Raw genomic sequence first — 24,075 nt, 5'->3', positions numbered from 1 at the left:
AGAAAAGTTCCCCTACTGGAAAACTAAGTTCATCTTATCTCATCTTCCCTTACAGTAAACATGAACTAAATGTACATGTTTGTTTGTGAAAGGAGTGAGTATTACTCATGTTTTGTGCAGGACAGGCAAACCAAACAATAGGTTGGAGCCCTGTGAAAAAAATTAGAAAGGGGGGGTCCCAGATGGCAACCTTATGGGATATTTTGCAATGACAACCATACACCTACCCAAATCTATTAAGTGTATCAACAATCCACAACCCCCTAGGGCTCCCCTTCTATCTACCCTTTGACAGATTTTGCTAGCTTGGACTTGGGCTTGGACTTGACACACTTTCCCTATGGTCCCCACGAACGTAGGATCGCCACTGGTTGTGTGGAAATATAATTTACACTGTCACATTGTGGGGACACAAAATAACTAATCCAGTTAACATCATCTAACTTTGATGTGATGATTAGTTTTGGAGTTAAGATAAGTCTCCAGGTAATAAATGAATATGAATAAGTCAGTGTCCTGTGAATAGATGGAAACATGACTGTGTGCGCGGTGCAGGCTGCACACACTCTATCCTGCTGTCATACATCAACGCCAATATAGAGGGTGACTGTTCAGCTCCCTGCCACTGCTGTCTCTGATCAAAGACACTGGGCTGCTGCCACACACACACACACACACACACACACACGCACACACATACACATTTAATGTGGCTGCAGAGGCAGCGATCAGGTTGCAGAGTGACAGCTGCACTGCCACCAGATGGATCTGTTCCATCAGAGTTACTGATTGAGTGGGTTTATTTTAGGGTGCGGAAAAAGATCTGTATCTGACTGTTTGAGGAAAATTACCTGTCTCAGTTTGTGTGTGTGACAGTGCAGAATGACACAATATATATAAAAAAAAAAACTCCAAACAGACAGTTTATTTATTGAAAGAATCCAACTAATTTAATGCATCTGTATTTTTGTTTTATAACTTACACGGTAATTGGTAAATTTAGTGGCTGCAAGACGTACAATCATGTGACAATTACGAAGAAATACAGAAATACAGTCTGGTCACACTGATTTGAACTTCAATGTGATGCACTACAGTTCAGTGTCGTGTTATGAAAAGCTGGTAAAGTTAGAGCTTCCTACTTGCAGAAAACAATACAATGTTTCGACAGCAGAAGACTTTTGGTTCTGTTTAAGCCGCACAAACTGAAAAGAAGCATGTCTGAGTGTTGCAAACAGCTCCTGAATTGGTTTTTGTTAGTCCCAGAAATGGAAGTTATTCAAAAAAAAATATTTAAATGGTTATGAAGAGATTAAATATGTGAAACCACTGGTGCATTAACAGATTTAACTGTTGCCAGATAAAGCATGGTGCAGGTGTGTGCTGTATCTCTGCAATATGTAGAAATGCTACAATTTTCAGTTTGCGTATGCGTCCCCAGGATTGATTCCTGGTCACATTAAGCAGGCAACCAGCAGGTGTGCAGAGACACTAAAGGTTTTTTTTTTGTCAGATCCTGATCTGTGATCCATTTCACCCTCTGCCTCCAGAGCAGTCAGCAGGTTGAGTGAATCTGATCACAGGTCAGGATCTCCTTTTTATTTTACACGCTTGTTTGTGAGATTCAGAACTCTGGTCCCTCTTTCTTCAGGTTTTTGTAGTCCGTGGTGATGGCCACAAACTGGGGAGGAAGTAGAAGAAAATCCAAATCAATAGTAGCTCAATGCTGCAGTCAGCCAAACAAGCCGCATATGTGTGTGTTGTGTTACCTTGTACTGGTAAGTAGGGTCAAGTTTATTCCATGGTTCGGGGTTTTCGGTCTTGTTCCATCTAAACGTACAAACAGAGACACACAGAATCGGTAAATGTTGGGTTCATTGTGCATCCCAAGTGAATTCCTCAATAATTTCCCTCTGTACTTCATCCCCTGTGCAAAATAAAGTAAAGAAATAAGTAAAAAGTTTACGGTCAGATTCAAACTGAGCACAGTGGTTTCAGTCTGTTGTGCCATCACCAGGACAGCCTCTCTAAAGAATCACATTGAGCTTGTAAACAATCACTGCTGCGTAGAAATGACGAAAGACCTGCAAGTAAACGCTCAAAAAGTTGCACCATCCTGTGAGCACTTGTAAAAAGCACTTAGCCGCTCCTGCTGCTACCGAAATTTCATTAATGAACAGTCTGGATAGCAGCAGGAGAAGCCCAAGAAAGAGGCAGTTTAAAGGGGAGATAAAAGCAAGCAGGGATCCCTGTTGTCAGAAAAATATTATGAAGCAAATCCTTCTGTTTAGTTTAATTGACAAAGTGTTCATATCCTCTCCGCGGGGCTTTTTTGAATATACAAAAAAAGTCTACATTTACAGGATGAAATTAATGCAAACAGAGGATGGAAAGCCTAAGTTTAATTAGTCTAAAAGGAAAACGTCCTTGTTTGTAGTCCATCCTATAATCCTCCTGTAGGGAGGCATTGATCACGCTTTGGAAGCTGCAAACATAAAAAGTGAAAACTAAACTTAGAAAAACACATCCAGTAATCACGACGATAATCAGCAGTTTCTGTCTGCAAGGTGAGAAACTGAGCGTAGAGTAAACGTGTTAGCCTGGTGTGCCATCACCAGGACGGCCTCACTTAACACATTTAATTAAAAAGCTGATCCTTTATGCACGATTGTTTTGTCAGTAAACAGCTTAAAACGGCGGTTGGACTGTGAGTTCTGCTCTTTCACCAGAAATCCTTCGCACATCACTTTTCATTTTCATTTTCAAAGGTCCCAGTGAAATGTTAAGGTCCTTACGTGACATGAGGTCCTCTGGCCAGCCGCATCAGATATAAAGACGCTCCACCCATCCCCAGACAAATGAAGAAGAACTGAGGGATGAGCTGAAGAGAGACAAAAAAGATTGAACCTTAAATGTTATGTTATGTATTCAACACAGACACTGACAGATGCAAAACAACAGGAATAGCTGTTGTAACTGAATTACTGGGAGAATTTGACATGTATCTTACTTTACTCTTAAGACCAGTGGGAATTAAATTTTACCTGCTATGTGGATGTAGAGCTAATATATCAGTGCTTTGTTGATCCCTTGCATGAAGTTCAATGTGACTCTGTTTTAAAGTAAATCTAACTCTGTGCATCATCCATTGTCCAAAATCTTTTGGAGTTCCTTTCACTGGAACTAAGGGGCTCAAGCCCAGCTCCTGAAAAACAACCCCACACCATAATCCCTCCTCCACCAATTTTCACACTTGGCACAATGCAGTCAGACAAGTACCGTTCTCATGGCAACCACCAAACCCAGATTGGTCCATCAGATTGCCAGATGGCGAAGCATGATTCATCACTCCAGAGAACGCGTCTCCAATGCTCTAGAGTCCAGTGGCGGCGTGCTTTACACCACTGCATCCGATGTTTTGCATTGCACTTGGTGATGTATGGCTTGGATGCAGCTGCTCGGCCATGGAAACCCATTCCATGAAGCTCTCTACGCACTGTTCTTGAGCTAATCTGAAGGCCACATGAAGTTTGGAGGTCTGTAGTGATTGACAGAAAGTTGGCGACCTCGCACTATACGCCTCCGCATCTGCTGATCCCGCTCTGTCATTTTACGTGGCCTGCCACTTTAATAATTAGTAGCGAGGAAATTTCACAACTGGACTTGTTGCACAGGTGGCATCCTATCACAGTACCATGCTGGAATTCACTGAGCTCCTGAGAGTGACACATTCTTTCACAAATGTTTGTAGCAGCAGTCTGCATGCCTAGGTGATTCATTTTCTACACCTGTGGCCATGAGAGTGATTGGAACACCTGGATTCAATTATTTGGATGGTTGAGTGAATACTTTTGGCAATATAGTGTATGTATCTATGACAGATCTACGTTTATCTCGTTCCTCCTATCCTCTCTCTTCTCTCTCTTCTCTGTCTTTACCCAGCTGGCCTTAGGCAGATGGGTCCCTCCATATGAGCTGGGTTCTGCTCAAGGTTTCTCCTTGTTAAAAAGGGAGTTTTTCCTTGTCACCGTCACCTTCAGACTTGCTCTGGGAGTTTCAGGCCAGGTTTCTGACTAGATGTTTTAAAACGTCTTTATAAATAAAACTGAATTGGACTGAATTTCCTGATTGGTAATCACTATCACAGAACTTCTCCTCCAATATTGTTTTAACAACTGCTTCAGAAGATATTAAAAGTCCCGTCTTCAGCCTTTTGTAGAAGTGTGCTATACTCATTGCAAAGGTATGGTCCACCGTCTACCCATTTGAAAAACATCCTAATTTACTGCTCATTAAAACCAAAGTAATGGAGACTGCACAGCTATCATCATGATGGAAAACAACTGCAGTCCTTCGCCGCGTTGCGTCAGCTTCAGTCAGCTTCAGACTCATGACTCCTGACTAGCTGGATGGTTAAGTAAATGGGAGAAGACACATTCTTGAATTTAAAAGCAGATGCAGCGTTTCTCTTTTTTCTTATTTTTTAACTGAGGAGAGGAGGGAAGTGAAGCAAATGATTCAACTGTGTCATCAGGGGGAAAAAATTTCCTGTCTTTGTTGAGGTAGCTGATGCTTACAGGCGACTGTCAGCCCAAGTTTATTAGAAAATGCATACCTCATTTGACACTTCCTTAACAGCTGACCAACAACGAATCTGAGTATTAACTAGTGGCCTGTTTCACCCTCCGTTTTCTCAGTGAGCTTGGTGGCACAGTGTGGTGTGTGTTTGTGTGTGTGCATGTGAAAGACGTTTCTAAAAATGGATTTCAGATTTTTCTCTTTGAAACTTCTCATTTGTTCTCATTTAAACAACTATTACTGGCTTGAATATGTAAAGTTATTGAATGAAAAGGAGTGAAATGAACATAAGAGCATATTTATAATCTATCCTGTCCACTTAATGCAACATTTGTTTTGTTTTCAGCCAGATATAATTCTGATAACACACTGAATCCTGCTCTTTGCATATTAGGTTATTAGATTAGGTTCAAGTCAGGGGGCATACTTGGGCAAATAAGTTTTTACTTTCACTCTTGTCTGATTGCTGCAGTGTTATTGTGGATTCATTGTCAGTCTGGAATATTCCTCTCCTGCCAAGCTTTTTGACACTGGGAATCATCATGTCATTTTGTGTTCTGGTATATAAACTTGCATTCAACTATAAATGTCACCTCTCCTGCAACTTCCTGAGCTAATGCAGTCCCATATCAGCACAATCCCGCCACCATGTTTCAGGGCTGGCACCGAGTCGTCCACAGCCGGCGTCTTGAACCTCATCTGATCCAATCGAACGTACTTGTGCTGCCAATACTGATCGGGTTTCTTTACATTGTTTTTGTTTCGTCAGCAAGGACTTCTTGAAATAATCCTTGTGCATAACAAAAATAAGTGATACTCCTTTCTGTATAACATTTTATAATATAGCAATACTTCCTCCTTATATTAATTTAATGTCCAGATGGGAAACATTTCATGCTCCCATCAATCGGTGTTTGATCCAACGAAGCTGTGCAGGCTTTTTCTGCTGATGCTTCTCTCCCATCTTTGTGAAGTCACAGATTAATGATGGTCATTAGCACTCGGCTGGCGCTCACTGATTGTAACCTACTTTTCCTACTGCATATACACGTGAGTCATTTCTATAGGGCATAATTTGCCTCTGAATTTCAGACAACTGTGGGACTAGTTTTGGAGTAGTGAGGGATTTTGGACATCCTCGGTCTATGTGAGTCTGTCTCTGAGTGTCAGTGCTGCACCGTCTGTCGCCGAATATGTGGCTTTAATGACTCTTTCCATCTCCCTCTATCTATCTATCTCTGACTTTCTATCTGTCTGTCTCACCAGCTATCCAGTCGTCAGGCTGGTTTTTCCGTCCATCTCTGGGTCTCAAACTTTCGGACTCTTTCTAACAGCCTGTCTCTGCCTCTCTATCTGTCTGGCTGTGGTAAGTTGATCAAGGCGGTTCATAAAACCTCACAGGGATTTGTTCCCTGCAGCTTCCCCCTCTCTCTCTCTCTCTCTCTCTCTCTCTCTCTCTCTCTCTTACTGTCTGTCTCTTAGCCCGTCTGTCTGTCAGGATGATAGACCATATCAAGGAGCTCTGGTAGAGTCTCATTGGGATTTCCTCCCTGCAACTTCTCTCTCTCTCTCCTGGGAGGCCAAATGACAAGAAGTTAAAACTCTGTCACTCCTCTCTCTGACAGCAGAGCTGGTTAAAAAATGCAGAAATAATCCCCTCCCCTGTAGGGACAACTCATATTTTTAAAGTTATTTTATTCCAGCTGCTCATTTCCTAACTTCTTAGATTTTGTCAGTTTAGATTTAGAGGGTTTGATGTGATGCGGTTTTGAAGTCTTAAGCCTTTCTTAGAATTACTTGAGTCCTAAACGAGCCACGGGAACAGTTTAACCTACGGAGTTTTTGTTAAAATGAAATTAGAGGAGACAAAATAACATTTCTGATGATGCCCTGCATTTTTTTAGCACTGCAGGGAGCCATTAAATTACCAGTAAAGAGTTATTAGACTATATATTCAGGAGAATTCTTTGTGCAATATTTTCCGAGATGAGATTTCTAGAGTCAGTTATTAAAACCATAATCTGTGATTTATTTTTGTGACGCTATTCATATTTGAGTAACATCACAGACAGAGAGCAAAAATAAATTGCTATGGGTTAGTGGCCTGAGATAAAAATCAAAATTTAATCTGATTTTAAAAGCCTAAGTAGCAGGTAGCAGCGCATTGGTTCTACTTAGGAGAAACTTTTTAACATCAAAATATTTCAGATGTGCTTCACTGGTTCATTTTAAATAAATATTCTCAATTGCAACGTGCATAGGGATTGCTGTTTTTCTACAAAACTTAAAACTGGCTTGTGACAATAATGAACCACTAAAAAGAACAGAAAGCTTACTTACGCCAGGATGCTTCTTGCAATGCTCCACTGCCGTCCTAAACATCATTGTTGAAGCAGAAATTTACACACAGTGCATGAAATAAAATCAAAGTCTGTGTTTCTGGCCCTTCGTGTCAGCAACCACAGGCTTTGCACAGCCCCTGCACCAGACAGGATTTAGACCTGTTGCTCTCTGAATGTGGAGGGAGGAGAGGAGAGGAGGGGGGTGGGGGGGAGGAGAAAGAGAAAGAGGTCATTTACATCTGATTACAGCTGGCGCTTTTCCCTAGTGAGGTGATTACACTATGTTTGATACTGTGCAAAGCTTATAAAATCACGTGACAGTGACTCATTCTTGTAAATTTGCTATCCGAAAGAGAAACATCAGACGCTCACATCCTGATATTGATGTTTTTTTCCACCCTTTCCTGAGTTTTCCCCCAGTTTGAAGACGTTTTGGCTGTCTGGGAGTGGACAAGAGGAAATGGAAAAGCATATAAACACTGTGGCCACAGGGGACAATGTGTAGGGCGACGACGCACACTAGAACAACATGAGCATGATTAATGAACACAACCAAATGGTCACTGAACTGCTGCTAAAATTAAATCACGCAAAAAGATTTAAGAGCCGACGGACGTGTCGTTACCTGATGCATTCATGTTGCATCCTCTTCAGAACCACTTATTTAATTCATGATGATTCTCCAGGCTTGATTGTCTTGGCAACGAAAATGAGGGACACTCAGTCGTGATGTTTGTAATCTTCAAAGGCTCTTCATAAGACCATGCAGCACCACACTGAACCAGGCAATGTTAAAAAGCTTAGCAATCATTAATTGCAAAAGAGAATTTCAGATTCTTGCAGCACACATGCAAAATGCAGGTTAAACTTTTAGAAACTAGACCCAGAAACTGCGTCTAATGTGGTTTAAATTGTAAAAGACTGGCTCAGGACGATTATCATCCCATAACCTGAGTACTTCTTGACCTCTTAATCTGTAAACTAAATAAATAAATAAAATGAAAACATAACACAGAGAAGCCTGCAGAGCAGAACTAAGAGATCAGCTTCGCATTACAACTACCGCTGCACGATCTCTCAAGAGATGAGACAAGGATGACCTTTTCAACCGACGGCGTTCAGTGCAGCCACTCTTTCTCTGCTACAAGGCTTCCTGTAGTGTTTTGTAGTTCTTACGACAGTGATTGATAGCGACAGCAGCAGGGACACGGATGTTCGCGTAGCTGTACTTTCGCTTATCAAAGAAAACCTCCCCGTCTGTTTAACAGACCCAGTGTCGCTGATTCACTGCACGCCACTTTAATTGAGAGCGAAAACAATTACAGTCCAGTTTGGTACCCTTTCAACTTCACTGCTGTCCATCACGTAGCAGCCAACGCAGACGTCTGTTCTGGTTAATGCAGCAGCACCGCTAATGGCACATGATGCTTATTCTGGGAAAGGGGTTTATTTTTATTCCTGTATGTGACATCTATTCATTTTTATTGCATAAAATAAGATAGATAACCATACACGGCCAGTTTAGGTGAAAAAACAACGATCATTTGCGAAGCTAGACCCACCGGGTTTTTCATAACAGCAGAGATTCATTATAATGACTTCATCAGCCTCAGACAAGGTGTCTGCAAATGGTAATAAATCCCAGAGGAAGACAGTTCCTCCTGTCAGCGCAGTGTGTGTATGTGTGTGTATGTGTGTGTGTGGTAATATTAGTCAGATCTTTGGCAAATGAGCTCCTGGGAGTGTCTTAAAAGTAAAAATCTACATCACGTCTGACCGAGACTCACATACATGGAGCAATCGTGTGTGTGTGTATGTATGTGCACGTGCTTGTATTACTCATGATGTGAGGACATACACCGATCAGCCACAACATTAAAACCACTGACAGTAAAAGTGAATAACATTGACCATCTTTTGACAATTCTGTGTTCTGCTGGGAAACTTTTGGACCTGGCATTTATTCTTGTGGATGTTACTTAGACATGTAGCACCCACCTAGACCAGACCAGACACCCCCACCCCATAGCAATGACACTCCTTGATGGCAGCAGCCATCCCCAGCAGGATGCAGCCTGACACAGACACACACACAAAAAACGGTTTAGGAACAACTAAAAAAGCATGAAGAACAGCACAAGGTGTTGACCTGGCCTCCAAATTCACGAGATCCCAAACTGATCAAGTATCTGTGGGATGATCCACAGAGGCCCCTCCCCTCAACCCGTAGGACCCAAAGGTCAACCAACATCCTGTTCCCAGACACCGCAGGACACCCTCAGAAGGTCCATGTCCATTTTCTGATGAGTCACAACTGTTTGGGAGGCACAAGAGAGACCTACACAATATTAGGAAGGTGGTCATAATGTTATGCCTGATTGGTGTATTGTAGAGGTGTCCCCTTTAAAGTTATAACAATGTTAGATTTAATGCTTAGCAAACAGAGGTTATGAATAAAGTGATGAAACCACTGTTTGTGTTTCCATTCATGGTCATGTAGCAGGTGGTCCATTCACTGGACGGTAACAACAACAATCAGAGCATTAGGAGTCGATTAAAAGTGATAAATTTAAATCTACCTTTTCAGTATAAAACACTTGCAGTATAAAACTGTTGCCTTGAAAATTGGCTCTGAAAAACCTGCAGAAGGGTTCAAGTCACTTACAAAGGATTCCAACAGTGACAGGTTTTCACTAGGGTTAAAAAAAAAGTGTTAAAACTGACTTGTCAAAGTCCTCCTGCGGCACAGTTAACTTTTTACAGTTAAACCAAATGCTTTTCTTTCTTTCCTGTTTCTTACCTGAACAAATGCAACTTGCATATCACAATGCAAATAATGGTAGATGATGGAAATAATGCAAATAATGGTAGATGATGGTAGAAAAAATAGATTACACGCGATGAAAAGTTCAATAGTTTATGTTTCACTGGGTATTTTGGTACTTATTCCATTGTGGAGAACAATTTGCAGTCATAATCAAACAAAGGAAGATACTGAGTAAAATTCAAAAGATGAACTGACAATTTGGACGGCACACATCTAGTTACAAACATGTTCTCTAACCAGGAAGAAAACATCAGTTCTGTTTGGGTCATTCAGTTCATATTGTTGCTGATCTACAAGGCTCTGACTGAGCGTCACAGAGAGTTCTTGTGGCAGGACGGCAGCCGACACTTCTGTTGAACATGTTTTATGACTTTGGAGTCAAGAACGCAACCCATGGAGTCCAATGAAACCTACGCTGAGCCTTTCTTTTAGCGGTCTGCCATAATATTAACATGTTTTTAAATCTCTAGCAGGGGGATGAGGCACAAAGTAACTTGTATTGTAGTTTAATGGGCAGCAAAATGCCACATTCAAGAATAAGAGCCAGAGCAGCAATTAACTTAAATGACACTGGCAGGTAGGTATCTATTTATAGGTATTCTCTAGCAGGCAAAACGCATATCATATCACGACTGATCATGACAGGCTGCACAGTGGTGTGGTGGATAGCACTGATGCCTCGCAGCAAGAAGGTTCTGGGTTTGAATCCCTCCAACTGGGGCCTTTCTGTGTGGAGTTTGCATGTTCTCCCTGTGTCTGCGTGGGTTCTCTCCAGGTACTCCAGCTTCCTCCCACCATCCAAAGACATGCTGGTTAGGTTCATTGGTGATTTTGAATTGGCCGTAGGTGTGAGTGTGAATGGTTGTCTGTCTCTCTGTGTTAGCCCTGTGATAGACATCTCGCCCAGTGACAGCTGGGATAGGCTCCAGCCCACCCCAGAGGACAAGCGGTCACATGACTCTGGCTTGTTTATAACATATTTTGTAGAAATCAGGTTGTGGATCCGCCTTCAATTCATGACCATACAAAAACAATTCTTTTCATGAGCAATTTCCCAGGAAGAGATTATAAACTTAGTTTTATCTGATACGTAATTTCCTCTTCACTTCCACGTCATCTATGTTGGCAGGCGCTGCAAAGTTTTGGCCAAAACTACAGAGAGACAGAAAGAAACATGGTGGAGAAATGGTGGAGTTGTCTCCAACAAAGTAACACCGACTTATTGTACCTGGTCTGTGCCTTAAGTTCACAACATGCCAGCTGGACATTGTGCTAACAAGCTATTTCATTCATTGCAACCATGAATACCTCTCTCTCCGCTGGCAAATGAAGCGTGTCCTGAAGCTGCTCCAACATTTATTTAGAATTTGTGACAGTGAGAAGTTTTGCACTGGAAAAAAATAAAATAAAATAAAGTAAAATGAGATCTTCCAGCCATTAAAATAAACCTCATTGCTTATCTGTCACACCTCCAGCTCTGGTCATTATATTTTCCTCCCCTCCACCACAGGACTGTGTGACATGAGCTCAGCCCTGCCTGGTGTTCCCGCTGACCTACAACACTGCAGCTCACGGATAAATCCTCCTAATTGGACATCGACCAGCACCGAGGCACAAACAGGGTCCTGTACAGACTTGTTTAAAAATACACCACATCTGCATGGTGTCCCTCCTGCATCCCTTGAGCTGTTTGGTGGCAGTTTATTTAGAAATTCCCACCTAATGATGACTTTTATTGGTCCTTGCACTAAATGGGACTTGTGCATCGCTGACATTTGGCACAGTGACATCTGGGGAGGTGAACGCAGGTATGAACATGTATACATTTGAATGAATTTGAACTAGGACATTTCCTGGAGGGATTCGAAGATTAATAAGGATCATAACCTAAAATAATATGTGTATATCAATATATGTTTGTGTCTCAGAATAACCCAGACATTCTCCTGCTTGTTTACTGGTGTTAAACGAAGTAAAACCCATGCAATCATTTAACTAATGTGACGAACGCAGACATTTTGAGTCGATTTCCTTCCCTAGACATCGTTAGGGAAGCCTAGCAGAAATGCAGTGTAACCATAGAAATAAATCCTGGCTGCTTGTGTTTACCGTACACATAAAAGACTTGCTTGTTTTTCCTTTTTAATCCATTAAATTTGAGCCAATCACCCTGCACTCACAGGCCTGTGTTTGGCTCTGATTAGTCCCGCTCAGCCGTACCGTGAAAACTGGACTTTTCTGTGTGTGTTCAAACTGCTGACTGAGAAAAAGCAGAGCAGCCTGGTAGACGTTTTGGACCTTGAGCTGAGGCTCAGTTCAACAACATATAATACTATTAGACTGTAGAGGTCTGCTGGGTTAATAATTAGGAACAATGAACTACTGTAACAGTAAAACGGCTTTCCAGACAGATTAGATGAGGGGACTTGACAGTGACCTATCTGGAATCAAAGGTTCACCTGGAGTCACAAATAACATGCTGTTAGCATCAGTTGAAACCTACAGTAGAATGTGACTTGTCCAGTCTGGTAAATATCTAATAGAGAGCTCAGTCTAATATTGTATAACAATGTACACTCACTTGCCAGTTCATTAGGTACACTAGTGAAAACAAATACATTTGAATATAATAGCCCTGTACTAAATCTTTGCTAAGTCCAGATGCAGTACTACAAACCACAGCCTCCACAATGAAAACACAGCTCTCTGAGTTATTTGAAACTAATGCTGAATACCTGAACCTTCATGAAGTTATATTAGAATACATTCAATAGCGTACGTAATGAACTGGCTAGTCAGTGTTTGTTGAAAGAATCTAAATGGGCTCTATTAATAGATACTTGAGTTGGGTTCATTGTTTAAATGGAAATATAAACAAAGTGATGTTAATTTAAGATCCACTTAGAAGATTTTATCCCCAGAACTTTCAAGTGTAACCTCCATTAGCCCATTGAGTATTTATATAAATATCCATTTACTGTCTTAAGTTCATGAGAGTTGGCTTTGGAACCAGTAAGTAAGTGGAACTTGAGAATTTTATTTGTTTTGTAAAGCCTGTTTCCGAGGTCAAGAATGAAACTTAGAGCTCGAGTTCATCTGAAATATTTGACATATACAGTTTAATAGGGCTACGAACTACAGCCGTTAAACTGATACCGCAGTTGAATCAACGTCTCTTTGTTATTTGGAACTAATGCTAAACCATAAACTTAATTTACTGCTGGAGTGTTATATTAGAAGGCATTCTCTAGTGTACCTAATGAAATGGCAAGTGAGTGTAAAAGGAAGACAGAGGTAACATTTAGTGTTCATCTGTGCCACCTAGTGGTGCAACAGTGTACTACAACACAGACAACAAGGGTCTGTTCGACCCTAGTCCAAAAAAATTGTTTAAATTTGTCCAGTTTTTGAGATAAATGTTTGATACTGTACTTAAAAACATATATATTAGTATTAATTTTACAAATATGAATATATAAAAAGAGTTGACTGCATGTGCTTCAGATAACTGATAATGACACTGCCTGGCACACACTCTAATATTTCGTTGGAACACCTTTAGCTTTGATTACAGCACACATTCGATGTGGCATTGTTACGATAAGCTTCTGCAATGTCACAAAATTTATTTCCATCCAGTGTTGCATTAGTTTTTCACAAAGATCTTGTATTGATGATGGGAGAGTCTGACCACTGCACAAAGCCTTCTCCAGCACATCCCAAAGATTCTCAATGGGGTTAAGATCTGGACTCTGTGGTGGCCAATCCATGTTTGAAAATGATGTCTCATGCTCCCTGAACCACTCTTTCACAATCTGAGCCCCATGAATCCTGGCATTGTCATCTTGGAATATGCCCGTGAACATCAGGGAAGAAAAAAAATCCATTGATGGAATAACCTGGTCATTCAGTATATTCAGGGAGTCAGCTGACCTCATTCTTTGGACACATAATGTTGCTGAACCTAGACCTGAGCAACTGCAGCAACCCCAGATCATAGCACTGGTGCGCTGGTTCCTCACTATCCTTCCAGTTTTTAATAATGCGTTGGACAGTTCTTAACCCAATTTTAGTAGTTTCTACAATCTCCTTAGATGTTTTCTCTGCTTGATGCATGCCAATGATTTGGCCCTTCTCAAACTGACTAACATCTTTACCACAACCACAGGATGTGTCTTTAGACATGGTTGTTTAAGAAACGAGAAGCTACTCATTGCATCAGTTGAGGTTAAATAACTTGTTGCCAGCTGAAAGATAATCACCCATGCAGTAATTATCCAATAGGAGGCTCGTACCCATTTGCTTAGTTAAATTCAGGTGGCGACTTTTTTTTTGGCCAAGCAGTGCAATTACTGACCAATTTTGAGATGTAATGCCGTTTGTTTTTTTATACAGCACAGTGCAGTGAAATGTGGAGAAACAGAACAAGCAAACTGAAGCTGTGACAACTTCTAATTGTGTGAAATGTCATGCAATTTTCAGACAAAATATAAAACATCAGGCCATTTAACAATACAGTGATACAGACAGTGATTTGGTGCAATGGAGGAAATAAGGGGATTATAAAACTTGGACAAATAAGACTATCTGCATGCACAGACGCAACTAGGCTTTAGTAAAATTAGTGTGTGCATAATTTGAATAACTGGGAAATTAATTAAACTGAAGTGTAGTGAGAGAGAAACTTGTAGGTGATGAGAAATGCGGATGAAGGAGGAAAAAGTGAGTCAAAAGAGTCACAACTGTTTCCACTGAAAATATATTTTTATAAAATCACAAAAGCAAGAAATTCTATTTACACAATAACAGACAAAATAAACCCGCTCTATTTCTATTACATTATTAATATGAGGACCATTCAATATGAACAGTCTCTTGAGGTTTTCTTAAGCATCATAAAAGGACAAACCCAGAGCATATGAACAGATGATGTCGCTAAACGATGGATTCACATCCAAAACATGTAAAAAAAAAACTGCTATGGTGAGGTGGTGATATTTCTCTAAGTTTGGTAAAGACATTTTCCAGATATCTGAAAACACTTGATGCGCAAAATAATTTCTTAAATTTAGTGACCATCAGGGGGAAAATCTGGGCTCTAACTTCATGAGGTAACCATAGTCACCTCAGCAGCAACTGTAGAGGAAGAAGGGGAAGACGTAACCGCGGTGATGGCAGCGGGCATTCCCGATGATGTCTGCACAGTAACAGAGGGCTCAGCGGGGCGAGCAGGAAGTGGTTTAGCGAGCTTCATGGGAATGTAGGCGTTAGAAGCGCAGTGTTCGCTCAGATACTCGCCTCCTTTCTCCTCATAGTCCTGTCTGGTGATCCATCCCTCTGCCCCTCCTCCAGGCGGATGCTCCAGGGCCCAGTCTCGTGCTCCATACCAGCTATCCAGGGCCGGCCGAGACGCCATGGTCACCTGGGAAGAATATATCCGTTTTAGGTCAACTCCAGATTATCCAGATACTTCGTCTGTTTTCACATGTCTAGTGACTGAACAAGGCGTTAAAGGGGTGTAGGCAGTACCTTAAAGTGTGACTGGAAGGGCCTCATAGCCAGCAGTTCTCTTTCCACTCTTTCCTTCATCCCAGGGTACTGCATGTTCCCTCCTGTCAGAAACACATTGCTCACTAGCGCCTCCTGCTGCTCTGGGGTGTACCTGTTTGTAGTAGAGAGGGTAATACAATCAATCACAGGAGGACAAGACTGATCAGTGCGTCTGCGTGATTTCATTTGCCTGGCCTTATGTTTCTATGCACCTCACTCTACACGACTACACACCAATCAGGCATAACATTATGACCATCTTCCTAATATTGTGTAGGTGCTTCAAAGCAGCTGAAGTGACTCATCAGAGAATGGACATGGGCCTTCTGAGGGGGTCCTGTGGTGTCTGGGAACAGGATGTTGTTAGTGGGGGGCCTTTGAGGGGAGGGGCCTCTGTGGATCATCACACAGATACTTAATAAGTTTGGGATCTAGTGAATTAGGAGGCCAGGTCAACACCTTGTGTTGTTCTTCATGTTTTTTCAGTAAAGCGTTTAGTAAAGCGTTTTTGTGTGTGTGTCTGTGTCAGGCTGCATCCTGCTGGAGATGGCTGCTGCCATCAAGGAGTGTCATTGCTATGGGGTGGGGGTGCCTGGTCTGGTCTAGGTGGGTGCTACATGTCTAAGTAACATCCACACGAATGAATACCAGGTTTCCACGCAGAACACTGAATCGTCACAAGATGGTTAATGTGATTAACTTCTCCTGTCAGTGGTTATAATGTTGTGGCTGATCAGTGTATGTGTTTGTCTGTTTTGTGTGCACCTGTTATTACCTTGCCAAGACATACTGTAGAGTCTCCATCAGTCCCATCTGGTCTTCTCCAGTCAGCGAGGGCTGGAACAAGATCTCTGGACACCGCAGTCGTTCCGTCCCCACAAACAGTTGGTGGTACTCTGCCATGTTGAACATGGGCTGGACAAAAGACAGCACAGTAATTTGTCAAGGACATGTGTGATGAATATTGCTACCACATGTTTCAAATGTTCCATGAGCAAAGTTAAGCACAAAAGCACAAAAGTAGACTAAAAGTTTTCCACACATTCAGACACACATTACCCTCTCAGGTAATTCCCTGTACAGCATTAATGAGGTTAAAAATATCTTGTCTTAAAAGTTCCTCTGCGACTACCTGAACAACATTAGCGGGTTTTTCCGGCAGCGTGTCCTCAGGGAAGTCCGAATCCATCAGCGCCACCCCGTCTCCGTCATCCATTGGCTGCTCCAACTCAGACACCTGGCAGAGAGCGACAGAACAGCCTCAGGCTTAATGTCATTTGTACTGCATCCACTGCGGCAAACAAGGACAGATCCCGTGGAGCCCTGCAGCACATCCACGGTAATGATACGTCCCCCTGATTAATTGGATTGCCTGACTTCAGCTCCGTGAGTTCGAAGGTGATCAGCTCCTGTCATTTTCTTCTGGAGAAAATAGTTTGACCATTTGGCTTCCTCTTTAGTGGCAGCAAGTGACACGAATACATATAGCAAAGTACACTGGAAACCGTGTGAACATATCATAGTCTCAAGTTGCACATAAAACTGCAAGAATACATTTATTCAAATACAAATCTATGCTCTGCACAAAGTCTGTTTTCTGGGATCTGTAGACTTTTTTAAACTATCCAGATGTTGCTAAAAATGCAGAGACTAGGAATGTCACACAACACAGCAGTCCTACAAAGTCAGACTTCTTAATTTTATTCTTTATAATTTGGTAGCGTAACACCTACCTCCGTCTTTAACTCCGCTCCGTCGTTGTGCAGCAGCTTCTGTCTGCCCTGCTCTACAGCGAGCTGCAGTTTGTTGATGTACGACTGCAGCTCCTCAGTTGAGTCCATGTTGAGCTCCACCAGACTCTTGTGGAACTGATCCAACAGGCCGTCCTCCAACAGCTCCTGCACACACAGACATCTATGATCACTGTGGTTTTAGGACAACAATTAGTCTTTTCATAGTTTTTGTTATTTTGTTATTTCTTGTCTTGCTCATGTGCAACAGCATCAGCAAAATCTAAATGAAATTAGAATAAATGTTTAATGATTAAAAAGGGTCCATGCCTGCACTGCCATTAGTCTGTCCAGCCTCTCTTGGTCCTGCAGCAGCTTCTCCTCCCGGCGGCGAGCATTGATCTCCTGCAGTCTGCGAAGCTGCTGAGCTCGTCTCTCCTGCCTCTCCTCTGCGCTCACACAGCCGCCCGGAACCTTCCCCGTAAAAGGAAGTTGCATGCGGTGAACTTCCCGCTCGTAAAACTCTGGGCTGCGCCATTTTTCCAGTTCTGTGGGAAACGTCACACGGAGGAAAATGCAAAGTCATGGAAAGAAGGAACGAGAAAGACGTATGCATGCATCTCAGTGTTGTCTTGTGCTCGTAATTATTTGAGTTGTAAACCTTCCCAGAGATATGCATTAACATATATATGTTTAAACTGACGTAGGTACTGGTACCTTCATGATAATCCACAGCAGTGTAACTGTGTTCATGCAGCAGCTCCTCCATGCGGCTCAGTGTGATGGCAGCAAGGTGACCTGGGTATTTCAGCTGCAGGAGACGCTGCAGGTAGGATGCTGCCTGGCTCCCAGCTACATTCACACGCTTACAGTTCACCGCATCCAACCTAAAATCAAAACCGTATTGAAACTACACTGACAACAGAGCTGTACACGGTCAATGAGGGGAGTGAAAACTCACAAAAACATTTAAGAACACTTTAAAGAGGGGAAATACAACACAGAAGCAGCTGTGTGTGTGTGTGTGTGCTGATCCTCACCTGCCGTTGACAACTGGCAGGATGTGTGAGCAGTGGTATCCTGAGGACAGAACGATGCCAGTAGGTGGCGACTGGAGCTTCCTTTGAGTGTTGTTGTGGTACAAACTGTACAAACCATCCACGCCGTAAGAGACAAACGGGACACGGTAGCACTCAAACAGCAGCTCTGACATCATCTGACGGCAGTGCAGCGGGTTGCAGGGAGCCTCCGTCAGCACAACAGGGTGCTCCACACTGCCCTGCAAAAGAGTTCATTACATCATTAATCTTAAGCTCGACCCAGCACCAGACACATAACCTGTATACCCCCTTTCATGTAACTGTGTTGTTACGGTGCAGGTAGATCATCAGCAGAGAAAGTTTTATAATCAATATAAAAGTCTGGCACTTTCCCTTCAGACGTAAAACTAAACAAATGATTTCTCAAAGTGAACCATGATGTTTCTCGCATAGAATTCTAGGATATATTTAATTTATAAACCACTTGCCTAAAATAATCTTTCACTTCCTTATGCTGTTTTTGTACTGGTCTACTGGTCTTGTATTTATGTAGCACTTTTTTTTACCTATTGATACTTAAAGCACTTTATAGTCACAATTTCACATATATCCATCTTCCTTCCGCTTCTTCATTTTTTATTTATTTTTTTTGCTTCTGACATCAACTTTGAGGACAAAATGTTCACTTGCCATCTATATATCCCATCCACTGACAGGCCATTATAATATAATCGCTGTCAGTGGACATAATGTGATTACTGTTAAAATACTCTTCAGTTTTGGACTTTTGGTGGAACAAAACACAGCGACAATGTGAAATCTTCAAACTGGATTCTGCGATCCCGAACCTCACCAAACTGTTTACAGCAGATTATGGAATTTAATCTACAAAAAATTACTCAAGACAATTGACAAATGAATGTGAAATTAAACGATTCATTAGTTAAAACACTAAAAGAGAGGCTGATATTTAAAGATTATCTGCATTTATGTTATATATGCAAAGATTAATTACAAGGTTAAAGGTGATTACATGGACAGCAACATCTCTTTGAAAAATAGAAAATCTTTTAGTATGCAGATATTTCCCATTGCAACTGCTGGATTACTCCTGTGTGCAGGTTTGAATGTGCTCAGGTTTTTGAATGCTTTTGGGTTTTAACATTTATCTACATTTATTCTGCAAACAAACATCCAACAACAACACTGACATTAAGAAATTAACTGTATGCGTTATTATATCTATCTATCTATTATACCTAACACTAACCATGGCTGCTCTATTGAAGAGTATTATAAGGAAATATAAAGCAAAACGATAACATAACCGAGTAACCAGTCACCGTCCAGCTCTGACCTCTGAAGTGATGCCCAGGTGAGTGAACACGTAGTCGAAGATGAGCTCCTGGATCTCAAAGTTGACCACCACATTTCGGTCGAACTGGCTCTTCAGCAGCCACCGCAGCGGCTCCAGGTTCGGGATATCGTTTCCGATCTGGGTCTCGCTGCGTGCGGCTCCTCTGCTGCGCGCCGCCACCGACCTGAAGAGCAGCCGCGGAGAGTCGAAGTCGGCCGCCGGAGAAGCCCAGCCGGCCCGGGTCTGGAAGGAGCCGTTGTCTATCACTATAGGGACCTGTGTCTGGGCTGTACACTGTGTGGGGAGGTCAAAAATCGGGTCGGGAGACGTTTTACAGTCTTGAAATGAGAAAATTTGGCAGACCGCTTGCTCTTTGGCGGCCATTTTGAAAATGAGTCACCGCAAAATACGGTCGGGCGGAATCTTGGTGAGTCTGATTAAAAGTTCCGAGTAGCAGTTGAACCAAAACGGATGACAATAAACATATAAAATATCATATATAACAAATAAATATATGATTTTTCTTTAGTTTTCAGAACATTTATGATCAGTCATTCCCCACTGTGAGATACAGGATTATTTTATGTAATCCCAAATTATTTCTGTTTGTCTACATTGCACTTTACTAGCTTTATATTTATACCCGGATATGCGGTCACATTTGCAGAAAAAAAAAAAAAAAAAAGAGGAAAAAGACATAAAATCTTCGTATGACTGCTTTTTACCACCAGAGGTCATCCTTCACTGTGCAAAGATAAATTCATGAGGATGAAACATGCAGTATGTGGGCTGTATTGGCAAATTTTATACTATAAGAATAGTGTTTATGGGCATCATACATTTGTATTTTCTATCTTCTATTTTTCTAATTATTTTAAAGTTAGGGACATAAAATAGGAAATAAAATAAAATAAAATAGGAATTTCACAATTTATTTGTTATTATCCGCCTTAAAAAACAATTTTGCAACCACACGTTGCTCAAAGAACTTAATTTCTAATTATTTTGGATCACAATCAAGTCAACGGATGTAGCTGTCACATTAGACAACAAAGTGCCATTTGCAATCTGCAAGCAAACAGTCTCACTGCTACTATGTGGTTGTCAAATATGGGCTTATTTTTGACCATACATGCAGCCAGTGGAACCATGCTTCCCTCAGGCCCTGATTCCTTTCCGTCTGCCGTCCTGTTACTCTCAGCTGACCGGACGAAGCCTCAGCTGGTTATGTGGGACACCTGCACATGAGAGCTACTGTACATCCCAGTTGGCTTCTGTTCGGATCAGTCAGCCAGTGCACGTGGCGGAGGTCTCACGGATGGAGAATTAATTCAGTCATTCTAAACTGCAAGTTTGAAAATATGCATGTATTTATATGCTACGCCAATTTTTAATAACGGGTCAAGACAATCCAGTAGACTGTATAAAGTCTATTATCAAATGGGTGTCTTTGAAGTGTTATACTGTCAGCTAATGAACAAATCTACCAAAGAAACAAGAGACAATTTCTGCTCATATAGTGTTCTAATTTTGCATTTATTTTTAAAAGGTAAGTTGCATTCTAAAGGAAACCAGCAATTTATCTTTGCTTCCTAAAAAATATATATATTTTTAATTGTCTTCATCAAAGCTGTTTTGTTTTTTTGTCACCTATTAACCAGCTGCATTTGTATATAACTTATATATTGAATAATACATTCTGCCTCGTGGATATCTTGTGCAAACTGCAATACATTAAAGGGCAACCTTGCATAAATTCGCAGGTAAACCCTCTCAATGTTGCGAGATTAATTTGTAGAGATGTCTTTACAAAAGCAGGTTTGCACCCCGGAGTACTTTTAAATTATAATCTAAATTCCACAGTGTTGCATATGTCAAAATATACCCATGTCCTAGGTTTTAATATTTCATTCAATCCTCAGATACATTTTTATTTAGCACGGAGGTATGAAAAATCACCCTATATATACATTTGGAAACATGCTGAACTACGGTTCTGATGAACATTTTGTGGTTTCAGTTGTGCATCTTTATTATTAACATCAATTCTGTCTTTTTTCTCAACTAGGAGAACGTGTGAACGGAAGAGTGTTGTTTCTGGATGGGAATATTTCTTGGATAGCACAGATATTTAGGAGCAGAAGATGAAAAGGATGGAAGGAAGGAAGGAAAGTGCATGTGTGTGTGTGTGTGTGTGTGTGTGTGTGTGTTGGGGGGTGTTACAGTATGAAGCATGATGGTGTGTCACTGAAGCACGAGCACAGTTCACTGCTCAGGCACAAAGCTCTAAGTGACTGTCGTCCCCCTCCTCCTGACGCTAATAAGCAGATCTGGGTCACCTCATCCTCTCGAACGCACACACACACGGCTACATACCCACTGGTAAGAAAACACACATATACACAAACACATCCAGCCTATACACACACACATCTCCACCCACACAAACATGCACATACGGTCAAAGACTCAAACAAATGCACCCCCCCATCTACTTTCTCTCCTTTCAAACACACACACACTGGCATCCGTTCCTCCTAGGAGGCAAGACATGACTTTGTGCCTCTGTCCGTGCACAGCACTTGCAGTTCTCTGCTTGTTGTGCTTGTCATCCGGGCAGCGGTGATGAGGCACAGGGGAACTAATAGGCTACAAGCACTCTGGGACTGCCACGCGTGATGCCAAGCAGCCTCCATTTTGTGGAGGAATGAACAGACTGTTAGTTCCCACTGACGGGGAGGGAGAAGGGAGGGAGGGACATGCATGCATTAATGAATGATCCAGTATTTTAATAACATCTTTTATTAGTTTTAATTGTAATCATTCAGTGTCTCATCTAAGTATTTATTGCTGAATTGTATTTAATTCATTTCCACCCAAAATGGAAACACATCCGTCAGTGGCAGCCATGTTTCGTGATCATGATTTAGTCACAGCATTTTGCAATCACTTCTAATCTGCCGTGACAATGTGAACCTTTTTGTTTGTTTAACATTGATGGATCAAAATTGTTTTTTTTTTATCATTATCATAATTTTATATTTGTTTTTTTATCATCTAAACTGCAGCTTTAACCTTCTTGTGCCTTGATGTTTGTTACATCCTTTGTCAGTGGGGATGATTAACTAAGCCCTACCTGGGTCTGCTATAACCAATCAAGATTCTTCACTGGGGTAGAAAAGGAGCAGAGAGCTGGGCTTCTGCTGGTTTTGTCTCTTTGTGTCAGCCACAACATTATAACCACTGACAGGAGAAGTAAATAACATTGACCATCTTGTGACAATACAATGTTCTGCTAGGAAACTTTTGGGCCTGGCATTCATTCATGTGGATGGTGCTCAGACATGTACCACCCTAGACCAGACCAGACACCCTCACTCCTTGATGGCAGCAGCCATCCGCAGCAGGATGCAGCCTGACACAGACACACACACAAAAACACTTTAGGAACAACTAAAAAAAATAAAATAAATAAAAAAAAAAAAAACATAAAGAATAGCACAAGGTGTTGACCTGGCCTCCAAATTCACTAGATCCCAAACTGATCAAGTATCTGTGGGATGATCCACAGAGGCCCCTCCCCTCAATGGCCCCAAACTAACAACATTCTGTTTCCAGACACCACAGGACACCCTCAGAAGGCCCATGTCCATTATCTCATGAGTCACAATCAATGTTCCCTCTAAGCTGCGCGCTTGCGCAATCGCGCACTGCTCGCACGTTCTCCGCGCACAAGAAAATCTATGCAGCGCATAAAAAAATCCAACATGAACTGTAAATAAATTAAACAAGTAAATTATTTGTTTATGTACCATTTTGCAATGTAACTCAGTGAGTGACAGCTGTCCAGCCAATGGTATGATGCGGTTCACTTACGCTGCCAATCATGACAGTACGTGCCCCCCCATATCCACCGCGGCGCCGGTGTTTTGCAGGTTAGCTAACAGTGCGGCGGAGTTAAGGCAGTGGCGCATCCACTCACCAAGACAAAGTAAAAATTAAATGTGGTTCTTTTAAGATGGAATGGCTGTCGGAGTGTGTGCAAACAAAGAACCAGCGGTGACACTGGGTAAGATTTTTCTTTTTCGAGAGAGAAAGGTCTGCTCTGCAAAACTTGGGGTTGCCAACAGTCCCTTGAAAAACAGAATCGTTCCGTATTTAGAAACAAAAGTACGCGTCCCGTATTGAGCTGAAACAGGACGCACTTTGTCCCGTATTACCGTGAGAATCAAAAGTAGCGTGTAAAATGTCAATGTAATTAATGAGTAACAAGGCGCTTTATAGGAACATTTACGGTAAACTGTGACCAATAAGCTGACAGCGGGAATCCTGCTCATCTCATTGGTCGAGGTACTGTTGCTTGTGAAGAAGATACCAGAAGACAACAAAGCTACAACTTTTCCTCAAACTTTCTGTTTGAACTTTTCTTATTGCGCTATTACAAGAGGAATGTTCTGCTTTCTATTGTTTTATATTCATTTATACAGTTAGACTTAGACTTCTTTAATGTCCATAAAACTTACATAAAATGGAAAATTGTCTTTGACAGTGGCATAAAGACATACAAGCAACACACACACATCACAGACAGCACTATGCGCAATAAATAGATGAATATAATATATAGGTAAAAAATTACTGCTATAATGGG

The 24,075-nt window shown here is 41.6% G+C and overlaps 2 protein-coding genes across 2 annotated transcripts; both read right to left on the bottom strand.

Annotated features, from left to right (window-relative positions):
• Positions 1–1,624: 1,624 nt before the first annotated feature.
• ndufa4l2a (NDUFA4 mitochondrial complex associated like 2a) lies at positions 1,625–6,963 on the bottom strand (the record flags this gene model as incomplete). Its single annotated transcript, XM_084553238.1, has 4 exons — positions 1,625–1,681; positions 1,770–1,830; positions 2,796–2,881; positions 6,919–6,963. 4 exons carry the CDS (start codon positions 6,961–6,963, stop codon positions 1,625–1,627), a joined length of 249 nt encoding a protein of 82 aa, XP_084409364.1.
• Positions 6,964–14,490: 7,527 nt separating this feature from the next.
• actr5 (actin related protein 5) lies at positions 14,491–19,909 on the bottom strand. The gene is made up of 9 exons (XM_084553229.1): positions 19,425–19,909; positions 18,068–18,306; positions 17,745–17,914; positions 17,358–17,575; positions 17,031–17,195; positions 16,430–16,534; positions 16,073–16,212; positions 15,277–15,409; positions 14,491–15,169 (listed from the first exon to the last, which is right to left on the bottom strand). The coding sequence occupies exons 1-9, from the start codon at positions 19,806–19,808 to the stop codon at positions 14,852–14,854; spliced, it is 1,872 nt and encodes a 623-aa protein (XP_084409355.1). The 5' UTR covers positions 19,809–19,909; the 3' UTR covers positions 14,491–14,851.
• Between the last annotated feature and the right edge of the window lie 4,166 nt (positions 19,910–24,075).

The sequence above is a fragment of the Chelon labrosus genome, assembly GCF_963514085.1.
Source record: "Chelon labrosus genome assembly, chromosome: 10".
NCBI classification, from domain to species: Eukaryota; Metazoa; Chordata; class Actinopteri; order Mugiliformes; family Mugilidae; genus Chelon; species Chelon labrosus.
Note: the sequence above shows the minus strand (reverse complement) of the source record. Positions and strands in the feature narration are given on the sequence as shown.